The 21,672-nt window shown below is 46.7% G+C and overlaps 1 protein-coding gene across 1 annotated transcript; it reads left to right on the top strand.

Annotated features, from left to right (window-relative positions):
* Positions 1-400: 400 nt before the first annotated feature.
* On the top strand, positions 401-18,304 carry KCNJ8 (potassium inwardly rectifying channel subfamily J member 8). Its single transcript, XM_040345439.1, has 3 exons — positions 401-2,152; positions 10,179-10,623; positions 17,258-18,304. The coding sequence occupies exons 2-3, from the start codon at positions 10,271-10,273 to the stop codon at positions 18,150-18,152; spliced, it is 1,248 nt and encodes a 415-aa protein (XP_040201373.1). The 5' UTR covers positions 401-2,152; positions 10,179-10,270; the 3' UTR covers positions 18,153-18,304.
* The last annotated feature ends 3,368 nt before the right edge of the window (positions 18,305-21,672 follow it).

The following is a 21,672-nucleotide window of genomic DNA, read 5'->3' on the forward strand; positions in this document are numbered from 1 at the left end:
CATCGCTTGTATATCAAGGCAAAATTTATTAAAAAACATTTTGCTTTTCTTGCAAAACGCTCCCAAACCAAGTTACTCTCAAACCGAGGTTTTACTGTATTTTGTTTCATATATTGAATATCACAAAGAGAATTCCTAAATCTTTTTTTGTGGGAATGTCAGAGAAACGCTTGAGAGCTGTGGGAAATGGATGTACAGAAGGGAAGGATGCAGCCACACAGCCACTATATTCTGCTCGTTGTCATACAAGGTAATAATAACAATGATGACACAATCTGAGGGTAGCAGGGCATAGTGTGTTCTGCCAGGTTCTGTGCCTTCCCCAGGTACCACCCCAGGGTCCTGGGTACACACAGTCCCTTCCAGGATAACACCGGCTGCTCTCTGCCCCCAGATAAAGGCTGAACCTCCCTCTCACGTCACCAGCAGCTGCTGCAGCAACTCATGAAAAACTTCCCAAACTTCCAGACTGTGAACAGGAGAGGAGCAAAGTATGAAGCTGGGAGCAGAGATTGCTGGGTGAAAGCTGCCGAGAGGGACTGTCCGGGACTTACTGCCTAACTGCAAGAACTGAACATCTAATGCATACTGACTGCAGGAACTGAGAACCTACTGCACACTGAATGCCAGAACTGAGCACCTACTGCATACTGACTGCAGGAACTAAGCATCTACTGCATACTAACTGCAGTAACTGAGCATCTTCTGCATACTAACTGAAGGTACTGAGTATCTACTGCATACTGACTGCAGGAACTAATCATCTACTGCATACTGACTGCAGGAACTAAGAATCTACTGCATACTGACTGCAGGAACTGAGCACCTACTGCATACTAACTGAAGGTACTGAGTATCTACTGCATACTGACTGCAGGAACTGAGCACCTACTGCACACTGACTGCAGGAACTAAGAATCTACTGCATACTGACTGCAGGAACTAAGACTCTTCTGCATACTGACTGCAGGAACTGAGCACCTACTGCATACTGACTGCAGGAACTAAGAATCTACTGCATACTGACTGCAGGAACTGAGCACCTACTGCATACTGACTGCAGGAACTAATCATCTACTGCATACTGACTGCAGGAACTGAGCATCTTCTGTATACTAACTGAAGGAACTGAGTATCCACTGTGCATACTGACTGCAGTAACTAAGCATCTACTGCATACTAACTGAAGGAACTGAGCATCTACTGCATACTGACTGCAGGAACTGAACACCTACTGCATTCTGATTTCAGGAACGAGGCACCTACCCACCACTGACCGCCAGAACTGAGCTCCTACTGCATACTGAGTGCAGGAACTGAGCATCTACTACATACTGACTGGAGGAACTGAGCATCTACCGCATACAGACTGCAGGAACTGAGCATCTACTGCATACTCAGTGCAGTAACTAGGTACCTACCCCACACTGACTACCAGAACTGAGCTCCTACTGCATACTGAGTGCAGGAACTGAGCATCTACTACATACTGACTGGAGGAACTGACCACCTACTATATATTGACTGCACAAACTGAGCATCTACCAAACACTGAATGCCAGAACTTAGACACCTACTCTAAATACTGAGCACCTACCCAAGACTAACTGCAGTAACTGAGCAACTACTGCACTAACCGCAGGAGCTGATCACCTACTACTTACTAACTACAGAAACTGAGTGCCTACTGCACTGACTGCAAGATCTAAAACATCTCAAACATACTGACCACAGGTATCTAAAACAGACTCCTGTCCACACGAACGGAGAATAGTCTATATCCGCCAGACAGCAGAAAAACAATACCCTGTACCAGGAAGGTGTGACTGATCACTGGGGTCTGTGAAACAAGAAATAAATAACCTCATTCCAGGAACAGAGGCCACCTACCGGCCCCAAAAATCAGCAAGGGGCAGATATACCAAATATTAAGGACAAGCTGTTGTGATCACAATCTAATTGCATGAAGCGGTCCCTGACCAGTGGCCACCTAGATCTACCACTGCTGGGATTCTCTATACACCATCCCGGGATCAGCACTCAGGCTGCTACGACTGACCACCATTTACCCAGAGACAGCTTTGGTGTCAGACTGTCACCCTATCATCACCATCTACACTGGACCCCAGCGCTTGTAACATGTTGCATTACAGTAAGTCACTAATCTGTGTCACCCCTTGTCACTCCTGTCCAAGAGTAATAATGACATGCCAAGGTGGGATGGGGACAGAAGACACCCTACAGGAGCTCCACCACCTTAAATTACATGTTGGCCTTCTCATTTAACAAACAAATCACACCTTGTGAGGCTGTTATACCTCTGTTGAATAATATATTCAAGTTCAGTGTTGGATCTGGATGGATGGGAGTTAGACATGATTGCCAGCTTTCATTCCTGGCTCGTCATCATCATCCTCCAGACTCCACACAGATACACAAGTCAGCTGTTGCTGGGATTTGTAGTGTCACAAAAGATGAGGTGGTGTCAAGCGACGGTGCCCAACCTGTGGCCTGAGGGCTGTATGTGGCCCTTTGGTGCTTTTTGAGCAGCCCTCAAGGCACTAATCTATGTTTCTTTAATGCCCTATTATAGCAGTGCTTTCTAGTAGTTTAACATAATGGCCCAGATTCACAAAGGACTTACGACGGCATATCTCCACGTACGCCGTCGTAAGTCCGAATGTGCGCCGTCGTATCTATGCGCTTGATTCTTAGAATCATTTGCGCTTGAATTCGGCCAAATACGAGCGGCGTAAGTCTCCTACGCCGTCGTATCTTGGGTGCATATTTACGCTGGCCGCTAGGTGGCGCTTCCGTTGATTTCTGCGTTGAATATGCAAATGAGCTAGATACGCCGATTCACGAACATACTTGCGCCCGGCGTTTTAAAATACGCTGTTTACGTAAGGCGTCCGACCTGCGTAACTTTACCCCTGATAAAGCAGGGGAAAGTCATGTTAGGTATGGACGTCGGAAACGTCGGAACAGCGTCGTATTTTACGTAGTCGTACATGAATGGGGATGGGCGTAGGTTACGTTCACGTCGACTAAGCATTGAGCCAGCGTAAGTTAGGGAAAAAATTAGACGTGATACTGAGCATGCGCGCGCATGCGCATCATTTACGTGGGGTCGCGATTAATTTCAATACAACACGCCCCCTACCAGCCTACTTTGAATTACGCGGGCTTACGCCAGCCCATTTACGCTACGCCGCCGCAATTTACGGAGCAAGTGCTTTGTGAATACTGCACTTGCCTGTCTAAGTTGCGGCGGCGTAGCGTAAATAGGATACGCTACGCCCGCACAAAGATACGCCCAGATACGTAAATCTGGGCCAATATGTCTCCAGTCTGTCACTGTCTCCCTAACCATGTCCCCAGTCTTCAACAACTCCTATAGCATATCCAGAATATCTGCTGTCTCTGACCACCTCTTGCATCATCTCTGCAGTCTCTAACCATCTCTTGCATCATGTTTGCAGTCTCTGACCATCTCCTGTGTCATTACTGCAGTCCCTGACCATCTGCTGCATCATGTCTGCAGTCCCTGACCATCTCCTGCATCATGTCTGCAGTCTCTGACCATCACCTGCATCATGTCTGCAGTCTCTTACCATTTCCTGTTACATGTCGGCAGTCTCTTACCATCACCTGTATCATGTCTGCACAGTCTCTTACCATCACCTGTATCATGTCTACAGTCTCCGACCATCTTCTGTATCATGTCTGCCGTCTCTGACCATCTCCTGTATCATGTTAGCAGTCTCTTACCGTCTAATGTTTAATGTCTGCAGTCTCTTACCATCTCCTGTATCATGTCTGCCATCTCTGACCATCTCCTGTATTATTTCTGCAGTCTTTAACCATATCCTGTATCATGTCTGCAGTCTATGACCATCTCCTGTATCCTGTCTGCAGTCTCTTACCATCTTCTGTATTATGCCCGCAATCTTTGAATGAACATCTCTTGTATTTTGTCCACGCTTGATGACCATCTCTTGTATCATGTCTACAGTCTCTGAACATCTCCTATATCATGCCCACAATCTCTTACCATCTCCTCTATTACGCCCCTAGTCTTTTTACTGTATCTTATTGAGTGATAATGAATAATTATTGTATTCTAAATGTGGCACTTAGGTGATGTTGGGTGCTTCACATAAAGCAGAACTTCACCCAAAAAGGAAAGTTCAGCTTGATTAAATCCTCTTTTGGGGGGGAGCGGTACCTGGTTTTTACCCACTTATGGTCAGATCCCCACGACAATCTGTCTGGAAGTTCACCACCCTCTTTCCCCCGCAACCTTCTGGGACATATCATAGGTCCCAGAAGACTATGCGACAATTCACATGGCGCAGCGTGACTCATGCATGTGCAATAGGAAACCGGCTGTGAAGCTGCAATGCTTCACTGCCATTTTCCCTTACGTAAGATGCCAAGGCCTGGAGTCAGAGGCCTCATACACACGGACGGACTGTCCGATGAAAACGGTCCGCGGGACCGTTTTCATCGGACATGTCCGCTGCCGGATTTTGGTCTGATGGTTGTACACACCATCAAACCAAAATCCCCGCGGACAGGATACACGGTGACGTGGCCGCGCCGTCGCCGCGACGATGACGCGGCAACGTGCGCGACCCTGGAAGGTCAATGCTTCCACGCATGCGTCGAATCACTTTGACGCATGCGAGGGCTTTCGGTCGAGCGGACATGTCGGTAAGTCGTACAGACGACTGAACATGTCCGTCAGACAGGCTTCCAGCGGACATGTTTCTTAGCATGCTAAGAAACATTTGTCCGCTGTAAACCTGTCCGATCCGCCGGAAAATTGTCCGGTCGGACGTACACACGACCGAACATGTCTGCTGAAACTGGTCCGCGGACCAGTTTCAGCGGACATGTCGGTCGTGTGTACGAGGCCTAAGCCGTTTGAAGAATCGGCTTGGGTGAGAACACCGCTGGATCTCTGGACAGGTAAGTGTCCATATATTAAAAGTCAGCAGCTGACTTCTAATTATTTTTTGGGAGCCCTATAAAGTTAAAAGCGTAGTGGTAGGGCAGAAGGTTTTTTAATCTTAATACATTCTATGAATTAAGATAAAAAGCTCTCTGTGTGCAGCAGCCCAGCTCAGCACCCCTATTACTTACCTGAGGACCATCTAGATCCAGCGATGTTGCAGGAGTGTCTTGGCTGCCCAGGACTTCCCTCCTCATTGGCTGAGACATTGGCTCTCGCTGCTGTCAAAGTCAGTCAGCCAATGAGGAGAGAGTGGGGGCGGGCAGGCAGGACATGGCTTTGTGTCTGAATGGACACAGGAAGCAGTGGCTCGGCTCAGGTGCCCCCATTGCAAGCTGCTTGCTGTGGGGGCACTCAACAGGATGGAGGAGCCAGGAGCACTGAAGAGGGACCCAAGAAGAGAAGGATCTGGGCTGCTCTGTGCAAAACCATTAACAAGACAGGTAAGTATAACAGGTTTGTTATTTAAAACAAAAACAAAAAAACACAAGACTTTAGTAAACTTCTATCAAGATTTACTTATTTATTGCTGTGAGTCCCATAGGTAAGACTTTCCATCACTTTCTGTCCTAATACACAACAGGAAGCGAGAGATCTTTCTAAAATAAGGGGTAACCCCTCATAGACACTTATCAACAGAACAGGTGTGCCTACTGGAATTAGGGTTATAGTTAAAATTAGAATTAGGATTGTAGTTAGGATTAGGGTAAGAATAAGGGTTTTAGCATTAGAATTAGAGGTTTACGATTAGGATTAGGGTTAGAGTTAGGTTTAGAATTAGGATTAGTGTTAAAGTTAGTGTCCAGGTTAGGAAGTTATGTAAGGTTTATGGTTTACAAGTGAAACTCAAAAAATGTGAATATCGTGCAAAAGTTCATTTATTTCACTAATGCAACTTAAAAGCTGAAACTATAGACTCATTACATGCAAAGCAAGATAGTTCAACACGTGATTTGTCATAATTGTGATGATTGTGGCTTACAGCTCATGAAAACCCCAAATCCACAATCTCAGAAAATTAGAATATTGTGAAAAGGTGCAATATTCTAGGCTCAAAGCGTCCCCCTCAATTCAGCTAATTAAGCCATACAACCTGCAAAGGGTTCCTGAGCCTTCAAATGGTCTCTCAGCCGGGTTCAGTAGGAATCACAATCATGGGAAAGACTGCTGACCTGACAGTTGTGCAGAAAACTATCATTGACACCCTCCATAAGGAGGGAAAGCCTCAAAAGGTAATTGCAAAAGAAGTTGGATGTTCCCAAAGTGCTGGATCAAAGCACATTAATAGAAAGTTATGTGGAAGGCCAAAGTGTGGAAGAAAAAGGTGCACCAGCAACAGGGATGACCGCAGCATGAGCTGTAAGCCATAATCGCAACAATTTTAACAAATCACAACTTGAACTATCCTGCTTTGCATGTAATGAGTCTATCTCATATATTAGTTTCACCTTTTAACCACTTTCCCACCGCGCTATAGAAAAAATACGTCTACAGCGCGGTGGAGTTGTTCTGGGAGGACGTCCCTGGGACGTCCTCCCAGAATCCTCCTCTCATGCTCCCCCTGGGAATCATCCGTGATCGCCGGGTCTAGAAGACCCGGCGCATCACGGATCGTGGTAAATTGTCGCTGATAGATGCCGTTTACCACGTGATCGCTCTGTCAAATGACGGAGCGATCACTTGTAAACAAACACTGTACCTCTCTGTACCGTTTGGTACAGTGTGAGAGGAGAGGGGGGGGAGCGGGTGGCAGCAGCAGCACTGTGGGCTGGATCTGTGACAATTGCAGTCACAGATTCAGCCATCCATCCCTGCGCAATACTCTGCAATACCCCCCATACTCTGCAATACCCCCCAAACTGTGCAATACCCCCCATACTGTGCAATACCCCCCATACTGTGCAATACCCCCCATACTGTGCAATACCCCCCATACTGTGCAATTCCCCCCATACTCTGCAATACCCCCCATACTCTGCAATACCCCCCATACTCTGCAATACCCCCCATACTCTGCAATACCCCCCGTACTCTGCAATACCCCCTATACTCCACAATACCCTCAAAACTTCACAATACTCCAATACTCCACAATACCCCAATACTCCAATACCTTGCAATACGTCGCCTATGGGGATTTTTAAGTAGCAACATTTGGCGCAATTCCACCAGCGTGTGCAATTTTAAAGGGGGGACATGTTAGGTATCTGTTTACTCAGCGTAACTTCATCTTTCATATTATGCAAAAACATTGGGCTAACTTTACAGTTTTTTGTTTTTTTTAAGCACAAAACGGATTTTTTTTTAAAAACACACGTTCAAAGAATTTCTGCGAAAATACCGTGCAAGATAAAAAGTTGCAACAACCGCCATTGTATTCTCTAGGGTCTTTGAAAAAAAAAGCATATATCATTTTTTGGGTTTCTATGTAATTTTTTAGCAAATAAATGATGATTTTTCCATGTAGGAGAGAAATGTCAGATTTGGCCTGGGTGCTCCAGAACACCTGATGGTGCTCCCTGCATGTTGGGCCTCTGTATGTGGCCACGCCGTGTAAAAGTCGCACACATGGGGTATCGCCATACTCGGGAGGAATAGCAGAATGTGTTTTGGGGTGTAATTTGTGGTATGCATATGCTGTGTGTGAGAAATAACCTGCTAATATGACAGAAACTAGATTTTTTTTTTTTTTTTACAGAATTTTCAGTCTTTTTTCTTTTATAGCGCAACAAATAAAAACCACAGAGGTGATCAAATACCACCAAAAGAAAGCTCTATTTGTGTGAAAAAAAAGGACAAAAATTTCAGATGGGTACAATGTTGTATGACTGAGTAATTGTCATTCAAATTGTGGGAGCACCGAAAGCTGAAAATTAATCTGGTTAGGAAGGGGGTTTAAGTGCTCAGTGGTCAAGAGGTTAAGTTGCATTAGTGAAATAAATAAACTTTTGCACGTTTTTCAAATGTTTTGAGTTTCACCTGTATATTAGGGTTAGTGTGGATGTAAAGTGGATGTAAACCCTCCATACACCCAGTGAAGTCAACAGCCTCAGATTATACACGGAGATTAACCAAATCTCATTACATATTGTAGGTTTTAAAAGTATATCTGCTGTCTTCACATTTATATACTGTTTAGAAAGTTGAGATCTTGTTAGGAGATTTTCTCTTCCTGGTTAACACAGAGTGTGATGTCTGGCCATACAGCCAAGATAGTTAACATTGCTAATTGGAGGAACGGCACACACCCCCTCTCATCATAGACAGAGACTCTCAGAGCTGTTTTGTAATAGGAGCTGCTCTCTGCTACTCTATTTTAGCAACCAACTTTGACAAAAGATTCAGGATGCTTTTGTCAAAGTTGAGCGGACACCTGTATGTTTGGGTTCGGCCGAACTTTCGGAAAAAATAAATAAAATAAACTTAGAACTGTCCCTGCACAAAGTGTCATTTCTGAAAGGAAAAAAGTCATTTAAAACCGGCTTTGCGGCTATAATGAATTGTCGGCTCCGGCAATTCAGAGAGGATTCATTCATAAAAAATAAAAATAAATAGTGTGAGGGTCCCCCCAAATTCAATTACCAGGCCCTTCAAGTCTGGTATGGATATTAAGGGGAACCCCGCACACTCTGCTACGTCACTGGGAAAGCCCAGACATTCCCCTTGCGTCAGAGGGGGCGGGGTCACGTGACGGGGGCCCGCCTCCCCTACAGCCCAGCCGAATGACGCGGTGCGGGCCACCCGTCACGTGACCCCACCCCCTCTGACGCAAGGGGAATGTCTGGACTTTCCCAGTGACGTAGCAGAGTGTGCGTCAGAGGGGGACAGGGTCACGTGACGGATGGCCCTGCCTCCCCTATATAAGAAATGTCAAAACTCCAGCCGCGTCATTCGGCTGGGATGTTTCCAGCGGAGAGAGAAGGTCGGCGATGCTGCTCTGGATGGATGGATTTCTCATCGCTGGACCGGAAATATCACCCGTCGCTGGATACAGACAACGTTGGACCGGGGAGCCAGATCGAGAGTGGATTTTTTTCTTTTTTTTTTTATTAATAAAGGACTTTTTTCTACGGTGTCTGTGTGTGTTTTTTTTACAAGAATTTACACTTTACCCCATTACCAATTCACATAGGGGGGGGGCCAGGATCTGGGGGTCCCCTTTGTTAAAGGGGTCTTCCAGATTCTGATAAGCCCCCCGCCCGCAGACCCCCACAACCACCGGGCAAGGGTTGTGGGGATGAGGCCCTTGTCCCCATTAACATGGGGACATCCTCCCCATGATGAGGGCATGTGGCCTGGTACGGTTCAGGAGAGGAGGGGCCGCACTCTGTCCCCCCCTCTTTTCTACGGCTGGCCAGGTTAACGTGCTCGGATAAGGGTCTGGTGTGGATTTTGGGGGGAACTCCACGCCATTTTTTTAAAACATTTGGGGTGGAGTTCCCCTTAAAATCCACACCAGACCTGAAGGGTCTGGAATGGATATTTGGGGGGAACCCTGCATCATTTTTTTTAATTGGCGGCGGGGTTCACCTTAATATCCATACCAGACCTGAAGGGCCCGGTAATTGAATTTGGGGGGACCCCCACACTATTTTTTATTTTTTATGAATGAATCCTCTCTGAATTGCTGAAGCCGACAATTTATTATAGCCACAAAGCCGGTTTTAAATGACTTTTTTTTCCTTTCAGAAATGACACTTTGTGCAGCCGAACTCCGAACCTGAACCCAAACTTTCAGCAAATTATTCGGGTTCCGGTTCCGGTTCAGGTCCAAAAAAAACATAATTCGGTACAAACCCGAACTTTACAGTTCGGGTTCGCTCAACCCTACTAAAAAGTCAAAAAATATGTCAGGAGTTCTCAGGCTAATAACAGAGGAACCGTTCAGAAGAGAGCTGTAAGACTTAGCTCATTGAAAAGAGATAACAAAATACTGCAGATATATGTGCCCAGCTCAAATTTCATGATTTGGGTTTAGATCCACTTTAAGGTAAAGGTTTATGGTTGGCTTTGTTTATCAACAAAGCCATTGATGACATTGTCATTAGTGAAAGTTTAGCAAAATCTGTTAATTCTTACTAAGGAGCCCTAAAAGGGTTCAATTCAAATCACATAATGAGCTAAGCTGACAATATTTTCTCTTTTCCTCTATGAACTCTAGGCTGTGACGACAGTCGATAGCAGTACCGGTGACATCATACCACTACCTCCCCTCTCATCTCTGAATCATCACCGGAGCTCTGGTGCAGCACCATGCTAGCCCGAAAGAGCATCATACCAGAGGAATATGTCCTGGCCAGGATTGCCGCTGAGAACCTGCGCAAACCACGACTTCACGACCGGCAGCGCAAGGCTCGCTTTGTTGCCAAGAACGGGGCCTGTAATGTGGCACACAAGAATATCCGAGAACAGGGCCGCTTCCTACAGGATGTCTTCACCACCCTAGTGGACCTCAAGTGGCGCCACACATTGGTCATCTTCACCATGTCCTTCCTCTGCAGCTGGCTGCTGTTCGCCATGATGTGGTGGCTAGTGGCATTTGGACACGGGGACATGGACATCCTGGAGAACCATAAGGAGTGGGAGCCCTGTGTGTCCAATGTCAGGTGAGGTGTATGGTGGAGGAGGCCGCTGACTTCTAGCTTTCCGCTCTGGGATGGAGAGGAGTCTGTGATGGGGGCTCTGTGAGGGAGAGGAGTCTGTGATGGGGGGCTCTGTGATGGAGAGGAGTCTGTGATTGAGGGAGCTCTGGGAGAGGGGTCTAATGGGGGGACTCTGTGATGGGGGGCTCTGTGATGGGAGAGTCTGATTGGGGGCTTTGTGATGGAGGGCTCTGTCATGGGGGACTTTGTGATGGCAAGGAGTCCGGCCCCCCAACAGTTTGAGGGACAGTGAACTGGACCCCTGTTTAAAAAGTTTGAGGGCCCCTGCTGTAAAGCTTCATTCTACTCAGATATTTTTTCTGTTTGGTGGATGCTGGAATGATAAACCCATTGTCAGTTTCTTCTATGTCTTGAGGACCCTATCGGTGAGATCGCCGTGCTTAGTTCCTGAGTCTGCAGACCTGCTGTCCCCATTGTGAGAGCAACACCCAAAAGTCCCAGGTGGTCAAGAACACTCAGGAACTATGGCAGGAAGATTTCACTAGTAGAGCTCTCAAGATATATAAAGAAAGGGAGTGGTAAAATACACTAACTTGTTTGTTTGAAATCTTTGCAACTTTACATAAAAAAAAAAAATGAAAAAAATTACATGTACTGTACACAGGTATTTACAGCATTTGTTATATGAGAACTTGCATGCTGCTATGTGTAATTTTTAAGTAAATATAAACCATAAACCTCCAGTGAATATAGTGAAAATAAACAAATAAAAAAAATTTATAGTACATGCAGGGCTCAAAATTTCAAGTCCTGAGCTACTAGCCAAGCCTCAAGGGTTACTCGCCAACAGTTGCCCCACCCAACCCCTACCATGCCCCGCCCTAAACACGCTCCTTTAATAATCTCATGAAATGACACTTAAAATGTTTTATGCAGAATTAAGTTCTAAAAATAAATATTAACAACTTTATCTGTGCCCATCATGCTGCCTGTGTCCTTCATGCTGCCAATCTGTGCCCACCATGCTGTCAATCTGTGCCCACCATGCAGCCTGCCCATGCCCGCCGATGCAGCCTGCCCGTGCCTGCCGATGCAGCCTGCCCGTGCCCGCCGATGCAGCCTGCCCATGCCCACCGATGCAGCCTGCCCATGCCCACCGATGCAGCCTGCCTGTGCCCACCATGCTGCCTGTGCCCACCATGCTGCATGTGCCCCCCATGATGTCCATCTGTGCCCATTATGCTGTCTATATGTGCCCTTCATGCAGAGAACAGAGGAGGGGAAGTTAATTACCGTGTGGATGATGAGCGCACAGAGGAACATCACAGCTTTCATTTCAATTGCCATGTGTTCCCGCCGCTCGCCTTCACATGCAACTCCGCCCCCTGGCCGGGGGAACTTTGATACACGTCACTCGTGATTGGACGGGTGATCTGTCCATCAAAGTCCCGGGACCAGGGGGGTGGGGCTGTGTGTGACAGTGAGTGCAGGGAACACACGGCAATTGAAATGAAAGCCGCCAGTGATGTTCCCTGCGCTCTGATGATCCGGCCACGGCTCTCCTCTCTACCACTCCATGAGTGCTGAGAGAAGGACTCCCATACAACCCTGCATGCTGGCGGTGTTTACCCCCCAGCTTCCCAGGCAGCCCTTCCTCGCCAGCCCTCAAAAATCCACTCACAAAATGCGAGCAGACAAGTAGAATTTTTGAGGGCTGGTACATGTACAGTATAGTGACAGTGAATTAGCTGCAACCACTTAGTAGTGTACTCAAAAACACTGCATAATCAAATGTAAAAGGAAGAAATGAGAATAGTGCGCTTATTTAATAACGTGCCATAAAATAATATACTCAAATAATGAATATAATGAGTATCCAAACATACAAATAAATAAATGTGAATAAAATTTCAACTAAAGCCCAATGGTAGGAGTTAGTTCATATAGAGGTAAAAATCTCATAGGGATAACTTGATAGAATAAAAAAACATACAAAACATCAATCCAAACATTGACTGTTAAATTTATGAATAGGCTGCTTTCGTCCAACAATGACCGAATGTTCAAGCAAGGCTCATCAGATAGTCAGGTAAGGAATCCTGAGTGGCCTCCATCCATGGGCGTCCTCTCCATAGGGCAAGGGGGGTCGTTTGCCCCCCCTGAAATTGCCAGGGAGAGCCAGGAGCAGGGCCGAACTAGCCCTGGGGACGATTTAAGCGGTGGCTGCAGCGCTTCCCTCCCCTCTAGTTGTCCCTTATTAAGAGTGCCTGTCCCTCTTCTGGAATCAAATCCATTTGTCCCTCATTACGAAAGGTTCCTCTTTTAGACCTGAAATAAATATAGTGGCCCGGATTCAGATACATTGGTGTATCTTTTGGCGGGCGTAACGTATCTCAGATACGTTACGCCGCCGGAAAATAGGGCGCAAGTTCCGTATTCAGAAAGAACTTGCGCCCTAAGTTACGGCGGCGTAACGTCTGTGGTCCGGCGTAAGCCCGCCTAATTCAAATGGGGATGATGTGGGCGTGTTTTGTTTAAATGAATGGTGACCCAGCGTATTTTATGTTTTTTACGAACAGCGCATGCGCCGTTCGTGAAAGAATCCCAGTGCGCATGCTCGAAATTACACCGCAAATCGTCATTGTTTTAGACGTGAATGTAACTTACGTACAGCCCTATTCGCGAACGACTTACGCAAAAGACTCGACGCGGGAATGATGTCCATACTTAACATTGGATACCCCTCATTAAGCAGGGGTAACTTTACGCCGAAAAAAGCCGAACGTAAACAACGTAAAAAAATGCGCCAGGCAGACGTGCGTTTCTGAATCGGCGTATCTACCTAATTAGCATATTCATCGCTTAAATATACGGAAGCGCCACCTAGCGGCCAGCGTAAATATGCAGCCTAAGATACGACGGTGTAAGACACTTACGCCGGTCGGATCTTAGGGAAATCTATGCGTAACTGATTCTATGAATCAGTCGCATAGATACGACAACACAACTCAGAGTTACGAAGGTGTATCCGGAGATACGCCGTCGTATCTCCATTCTGAATCCGGGCCACTGTCAATATAGTGTAGTGTTTCAGTCAAGGGAAAGAGGTGCTGTGTAATGTGAAGGGGTCCAGTGATGCATGGTGCTGTGTAGCGTGAAGGGGTCCAGTGATGCAGAGTGCTGTGTAATGTAAAGGGGGCTAGTGATGCAGGGTGCTGTGTAATGTAAAGGGGTCCAGAGCTGTGGGGTGCTGTGTATTGTAAAGGGGTACAGAGGTGCAGTTGTGGAGAGGGGGTACACAGTAGTGACAAAGAGATATAGAATGATGTAGGGGACAGAAATCCACGCGTACACGATACGCGATGACGCGGCCGCACCGTCGCCACGACGATTACGCGGCGACGTGCACGGCCCTGGAAGGTCAATGCTTCCAGGCATGCGTCGAATCACTTTGACGCATGCGAGGGATGGCGGCCGCTCGGACATGTACGGTGAGTCTGTACAGACGACCGAACATGTCAGACGGACAGGCTTCCAGCGGACATGTTTCTTAGCATGCTAAGAAATTTTTGTCCGCTGGAAAACGGTCGGCTGGACAAATGTCCGCTGGAAACCTGTCCGGTCGGCCGTACACACGACCGAACATGTCTGCTGAAACTGGTCCGCGGACCAGTTTCAGCAGACATGTTCGGTCGTGTGTACGGGGCCTTATAGGAACACAGGTGAACCTGTGACATGAAACTGCACAACGATGATATGCCCAGAACGAGATCAAGATCAAAGTAAATATGGAATGCAAGGGAACCTGTAGTTGTGTGCAGGACAGTCTTAATAGCATCATGGGCCTCTGGGCAAAATAATGCACCTTACCAGCCTGCCCCAATTTACACACATAGAATTAAAGTATAAATAGTTGATAGAATTAAACATATATTTATTAGTACTTTCAATAAAATCGATTTTAAACAATAAGAAAACATACCTAATCATGTCTAAAAAAGAATGATTAATTAACACAAAGCACAGTACAGGGGGAGACAGAAGGGCACAGTACAGGAGGAGTCATGAGGGCATAATACTGGGATCAGGAGGGCACAGTACAGGTTCCAGGACACTGCCTGTGGCACGGCTATTCCGGGACAGCTTAGTAAAAGGCGTGACTGTCCTGTCAAATCTGGGACAGTTTATATGATGTAATGCAAGATTATCATGGGGCCCCATGCACCTGGGGCCCCCAGGAACTGCCCAGGGGTGCCAATGCATTAAGACAGCTCTGGTTGTGTCCCATGGTATACAGCCCATAATCATGCGCATTACTTAAGAGTTAACAAGCTAATCTTAAAGGAACACTAAAGTAAAAAAAAAAAATGTTGTAAAATAACAAACATGTTATACTTACCTGTCTTCTGGGGTCCCTCGGCGGCTGCCTCCTTGCAAGAGCTTTCCACCTTCATGCGAGCGAGCGAGCTGGCATGGTAGAAAGCTTTTGCGGGTGCGCTCTCGTGATACAGCGGCGAGCATAGCTGCCGACTGAATCACTCGGCCCCGCCCCCCGGCACGCCGCGTCATCGGATGTGATTGACAGCAGCACCAATGGCTGCGCTGCTATCAATCCCTCCAGCCTAGCCAATCAACGGCCAGGCTGGGAACCGAAGAGGATCACTGGGACGCGCGCGGGACTTTCGAGGGGTGAGGTAAGTAAAATGGGGGTTTGGGGGGGGGGGGGCAGTACCGTCGGATTTTTTTTCACCTTAATGCATCCTAAAACATTTACCTTTACAACCCCTTTAACTTGACATATTATTCCATCGCTGTTTGGGTTCCATTGGGAAAGTTTACTCCCAATTACTGTCTTAATGACAGGGTGCCAGAAGAACATGATGTTCACTGATGGTAACAGATGCAGAAAAAAAATCTGGTCTAATAGCCTCAAGAAGGTTTAAAGTGGTTGTGAAAGCAGAAGGTTTTTTATCCTAATGCATTCTATGCATTAAAATAAAAAACCTTCTGTGTGCAGCAGCCCCCCTAATACTTACCTGAACCCCATCTCTACCCAGCGATGTGTACCTTGGCTGTCTAGGACTCTCCCTATTGATTGGCTGAGACACAGCAGCAGTGTCGTTGAGTTGAGTTGAGTTGAGAGGTATCTTAATATAGCGCGGTCTTACCCCGAAGGGTCCCGACGCGCATAGCAGAGATCCTGGGAAAAGAGGACCCAGGAACCAGAAGTAGCACAGAGTGGCAGAAAGGGTGGAAGAGAGAGGCTATGCTGGAACAGCTTGCTTGAAAAGCCAAGTCTTCAGTAATCCGTGGAAGACCGGGATAGTAGGGGCCTCCTGGAGCCCGACAGGGAGGCTATTCCATAGAACGGCACCCTGGTGGGAAACGGCCCGGCCACCACGTTGGATCTTCTTGGGCACCGAGATGGAAAGGAGATCTCTGCCGGTAGATCTGAGTGATCTAACAAAAGCTTGTTAATGAAAACGAGAGCAGAGATAGCTTGGGGCCAGGCCTCTCATAATCTTAAACATAATACATCCAGCCTTAAATAAGATGCAATAGTGGATCGGCAGCCAGGGAAAGGCGTGGAGGACAGGGGTGATAGCGCCCAGTCATTTAGGAGCAGGGCGCTACATTAGCATGAAATACATTATTTTTTTATTTTTTTGCTGTAGCTGACCTTTTAAAGTTTGTTGGAAAGTAGACATGTGCATTCGTTTGCGTCCAAATTTCTGGGATTTTCGCATTCGTTTTAACAAACGAACGCGCAGAATCCGAAATCCGAAAGATCCGACATAAAAAATGCTGTATTTTAATTTCGTTGTGACAACAGTTCGATATAGATAGAAGATTCGACATGACTGACAATAGTGATCTGTGTCTATCGAACCTGTGGTCGAATATGCCTAACCTTAACTCTATTAGTTCAATATTATTCGACATAGAGAGAAAAGATTCAATATTATAGAGACATGAATATTCGATAAAACAGCTAAAAACATACGATCGCCACAAACGGACATTTATGGTCAAATGCTCGGCCCATAGGCTATAGAAGAATTCTAATGTTGGTTGACTAGTGTTAATAATTAATAGATATAATTATTACTAGCCATACAGCATTAGAATTCTACTATAGCTTGTAGTCGGAGCATTCGACCAGAAATGTACGATTGCGACGTCGTACAGTTTAGCTGCTCCGTCAAATCTTCTTAGAACATTCGACGGACACCATAAGCCTTCAATGACATATTCAACCTTAATTAATTCAGATTTTCGGACGAATGCATTTTTTAACAAAACAAAATAAATAAAAACCAATTTCAGGAGTAACTAAATAAATGTATTTTTCGGATGAAAATGAAATTCCGAAACAAAATATTTCAGTGTGCACATGTCTATTGGAAAGTGGGACTCCTCCTCATGGGCGTGGCATCAATGAAATACCAAGGAATCAATTTTTGGTAAAGTCACCCTTTAGCAGCAATAATTTTTGTTTCCAGAACGTTCTCTTTGACGCTTTCCTGGAATAAACAACCAATAATAGTATTTATAATGCTTACCGTGGCTTACCTGGGGGTTATAGAAGATGAGCTGTTACACGTAGTAGTAATAACTTAATTCTTTCATATTTCAGGTCATTCACAGCGGCATTCCTCTTCTCCATAGAGGTCCAAGTGACGATCGGATTCGGCGGGAGGATGATGACTGAGCAGTGCCCTTTGGCCATCACTGTCCTCATCATGCAGAACATTGTGGGCCTAATCGTGAATGCCGTCATGCTTGGCTGCATCTTCATGAAGACAGCACAATCCCACCGACGGGCAGAGACTCTGATCTTTAGTCGCCACGCGGTCATAGCTGTCAGGAACGGCCGTCTATGCCTAATGCTTCGGGTTGGGGATTTGCGGAAAAGTATGATCATTAGTGCCTCGGTGAGGATTCAGGTCGTACGGAAAACAGTCACGCCAGAAGGAGAGGTGATCCCCATCCACCAAATTGACATCCCAGTGGACAATGCAATTGACAGTAACAACATCTTTCTAGTGTCCCCACTGATTATCTGCCACATCATAGACAAGAGAAGCCCCCTCTATGACATCTCAGCATCTGATCTTCCTAGCCAAGATCTGGAGGTAATCGTCATCCTGGAGGGTGTTGTAGAGACAACTGGGATCACTACTCAGGCCCGGACCTCCTACATCCCAGAGGAAATCCTGTGGGGTCACCGCTTTGTGTCCATTGTTTCAGAGGAAGAAGGTGTGTATTCAGTGGACTACTCCAAGTTTGGCAACACAGCAAAAGTGGCCACTCCTAGGTGCAGTGCCCGAGAACTGGACGAGAAGCCTTCCATCCTCATTCAAACACTTCAGAAAAGCGAGCTGTCCCATCAAAACTCACTGCGGAAACGCAATTCCATGAGGAGGAACAATTCCATGCGGAGGACCAATTCTATGAGAAGGAACAACTCTGGACTCATCATGCCAAAGGTCCAGTTTATGACACCAGAACAGAACACATTGGATACATGACAGGGACATTGCAGCAACTTAGTCTTCTTTCCAATTGTAGAGGTTTACGTACAATATTTATTGCTTTGTATACAACACGTTCCTGTTCTCCTAGAATTTGCCGTTTTTTACTCCTTGAGCACCTTTAATAAAATTATTAATCCTGAATTCTACCACATTGAGTGCCTCTGAACAGTTACGTGAAAAGTTAATCAAAGGTTGGCTAATGTCTTTCAACTTACAAAAAGGTACTATTCATGCCATTTATATCTCTCAGTTCATCAGCACAGCTTACATGGGTAGGCAGAAGGGCTGTGAGGGTCCAAGCACTTATTTGCAATCAGCCAATGTTGAGACCAAGTGGGTGTTGGGTAGGTACTGCCACAGACACAAAGGCCGGCCATAGATGGAGCAAATTTCTTTCCAGCAAACACAGTCAGTTTTGATGGGGCCATCTCTCCTGCATAGCCATTGTGTTCTCCCGGAGGGGGTGCAGGAGAAGCCACCCCCACGTGGAAAACAGTGATTATTGCTATAGGCTAAAACAGCTGCTAGCAATAATCGAATGTAAAATCCGACAGGCTGCTTGTACCCAAGATGATTGACTGATCAACTTGGGTACATTCAGCCTGTCCATACATGGTTTAATTCAGTTCTACAAGCATCTAATCTAACAACTACTCCATCTTATAGCTAATATTAGAGAATGGCTCACACTTCATATAGTCCTTGGCTCTCCTGAGGAATACAAATCACTAAAAACTTCCTCTGTATGACAGGAATGATTTCTAAAGTAAATACACCATGAAAGTTATTTCAGCGCTGGTTTTAATGATCCCCTCCCCCTTAAAACTACACATATGAGGATGACATGGAAATGATGAAATGGAAATACTGGGGAAGTAGCGTGTAAGATGGATCTGAGTAAACAAGGCCAGCACTGCTGGTAACATACAAACTGTATTAGGCTATTCCAGCTTGGTAAATATAATCCTAGATCATTTACAGGTAGGCGGTTTATCATTTTATTACATTCTAGGAGCCTTTGGGACTATCTTGAGTGAACATGGACCTTTTTTAGTATTGGAAAACATTTGAACCATTGGCTGTTTTAGCCTAATGCACCTAAAGTGGAATTCAAACTTAACCTAAACCAATTCCTTCCCCCATGCTAAGACTTTTCTATCTACCCTGAAAATAAGGCCACTTTCACACTGAGGCGCCTCTAGTTTTTCACAGCCCCCCCAGTGTGAAAGCATTCGTTGATTTTTTTTTTTGTAAAATATTTATTTTCAATTTTCAAGTGGTATTGACAGTTGTACAATATAGCATCATCAAACTAACAGAAAGCCAATACAAAAAAAAAAAAGACAACAACCAAAGTAGGGGATAATGGGAGAGAAGGGGTGGGAGGGGGGGACATGGGACCGAAGGCAGGGGGGGGGGAAGGAAAGGGAAGGGGGAGGGACTCCATGGGGGGGTGCGTCAGGTCCGGGCTCAGGCTAACGCTAAGGGAGTAATAGCTCACACCAGTCCGGGGACACAAGGGCACACCGCCCGCCCAGGACATTCGGTCCACTTGGGCCGGGCTCCCCCCACAAACGGGGGGATGCGAATCCCCATGTCCCCGCCCTTAAGCAAGCAATAAAACAGCTCCCACAGCTACATATCTATCAAAACAAGCCTGAGGCAACGGGGCTATTCAAATAGGCTAGCTATAGCACCAGTAGTCCCAATACTTAGCACACAAAATAAAATATATATTCAACCTTAATCAGTGGGGAGGAGGGAAAAAAGGGGGGGGAGAAGGGCAGAGGGCGTAGAGTTAGAGAGAGCAAAGAGACAAGAAAAGTGAGAAGAGGTAGAAGAGAGAGGACCAGTGGACCAGCACTCACCTGACTCGTCGACTCAATGGGTCCCCATCACAGTGGGGTATCAGTTGACTGACTGACGATTTGCCCGGACGCGATCCCCAAAAGAGGGATCCGCAAGCACCAATAGTGCCTCGTCTAGACTAGAGGAGAACAAGGCTGCGTCATGTACGTGGGCCTTCCACTCTGCCCAGGTGGTCTCAAATTTTTAGTGAGTATCCCTACACGTAGCTAGCCAACCCTCCGCTTCCATAATCTCCCTCACCTTCCCCAGCCAGTCTTGCTCACTTGGAACCTGCGAGCTCTTCCAGTGAATCGGAATGAGCCGTTTTGCCGCATTGAGGAGGTGGGGGAGGGCACTGCATTTGTATCGTGACAGAGAGATGGAGGGGACGTGGAGCAGGAAGTGTTTGGGGTGGACCGGAATATCCACACCCAGGCCTTCAGACACATGTTTAGTGACCATGTCCCAAAACGGGCGAAGCACCGGGCACTCTCACCAAATGTGGAGGAGCGTGCCCCTCTGCCCACATCCCCTCCAGCATCTATCAGACACATTAGGGAAAATCCTTGCCAGAGAAGCCGGCACCCTATACCACCGTGTCAGCAACTTATAATTATTTTCTTGGGTTTTAGCGTCCACTGAGCTCTTGTGAGTCAGGCGATAGAGGTGGTATAGTTGCTCATCCGTAAATTCGGTCTGTAGATCCCTCTCCCATTCCCTAACAAAGTAGGGACGGGGGCTAGGCGAGGCACCCTCCAACAACCGGTATAATACCGAGATCAAGTGGGGCTCTGGATCCTCAGACGCCCAGAGACTCTCAAACTCTGTCAAGTTAGTCCTGATCTGCGCTACCTTATGACATTTAGTGATGAAAGTCTCCAGCTGGCGATGTCTCCAAAAGTCAAAGGGGAAGCTACCATACCTGGAGCGCAAGGCAGTCAGCGACGTCAGGACCCCACCCTCCACAAATCTCGCAAGGCTGACAACCCCATCCCCAGCCCATGTTCCTAGGGAAGATTTCAGTTCTCCAGGGGAGAACCACGGGTACCCACCAACCGGCGCCAGAGGAGAAGTCCTCGGCGCCAGTGCTAGGCAGCCATTCAGTTTATCCCACATGGCCAGGGAGTGAGCCGTCAGGGGGGAGACCCAGTCAGAGAGCCCCCTACTGTCCGTCGGGACCCAAGGTGCATAGGACAAGTCCCGCCCCGCCATCGTCTTTTCAAGGGGAACCCACAATTTCAGGGAAGTATGGAACTTCCAATTCAGTATGCGCTGTAATGCCACCGCCTGATAGTACCTGAGAATATTTGGTATTCCCAAGCCGCCCTGTAGCTTGGACCTCTGCAAGATCGTCATTGCCAGTCTAGGTCTCCTACCCCCCCATACGAATTTAGTAAAGGAACTGCGTAACTCAGCAAAAAAACGTTTTGGTAGACGTATAGGTACCATCTGCAGGAGAAATAAGATACGGGGCAGAACAGTCATTTTCAGGATGTTCGTCCGTCCCACCCAAGTGAACATCGTCCTGTCCCAAGACTGCAGGTCCAAAGAGGTCTTTTTCAAAAGAGGGACATAATTCTGGGAGTAGAGTGAGTCCACACAATTAGTAAGCTGGATCCCCAAGTACTTCATGGAAGAGGCAGACCACCTGAAGGGGAAAGAATCC

This window comes from Rana temporaria, chromosome 3, assembly GCF_905171775.1.
Source record: "Rana temporaria chromosome 3, aRanTem1.1, whole genome shotgun sequence".
NCBI lineage: Eukaryota > Metazoa > Chordata > Amphibia > Anura > Ranidae > Rana > Rana temporaria.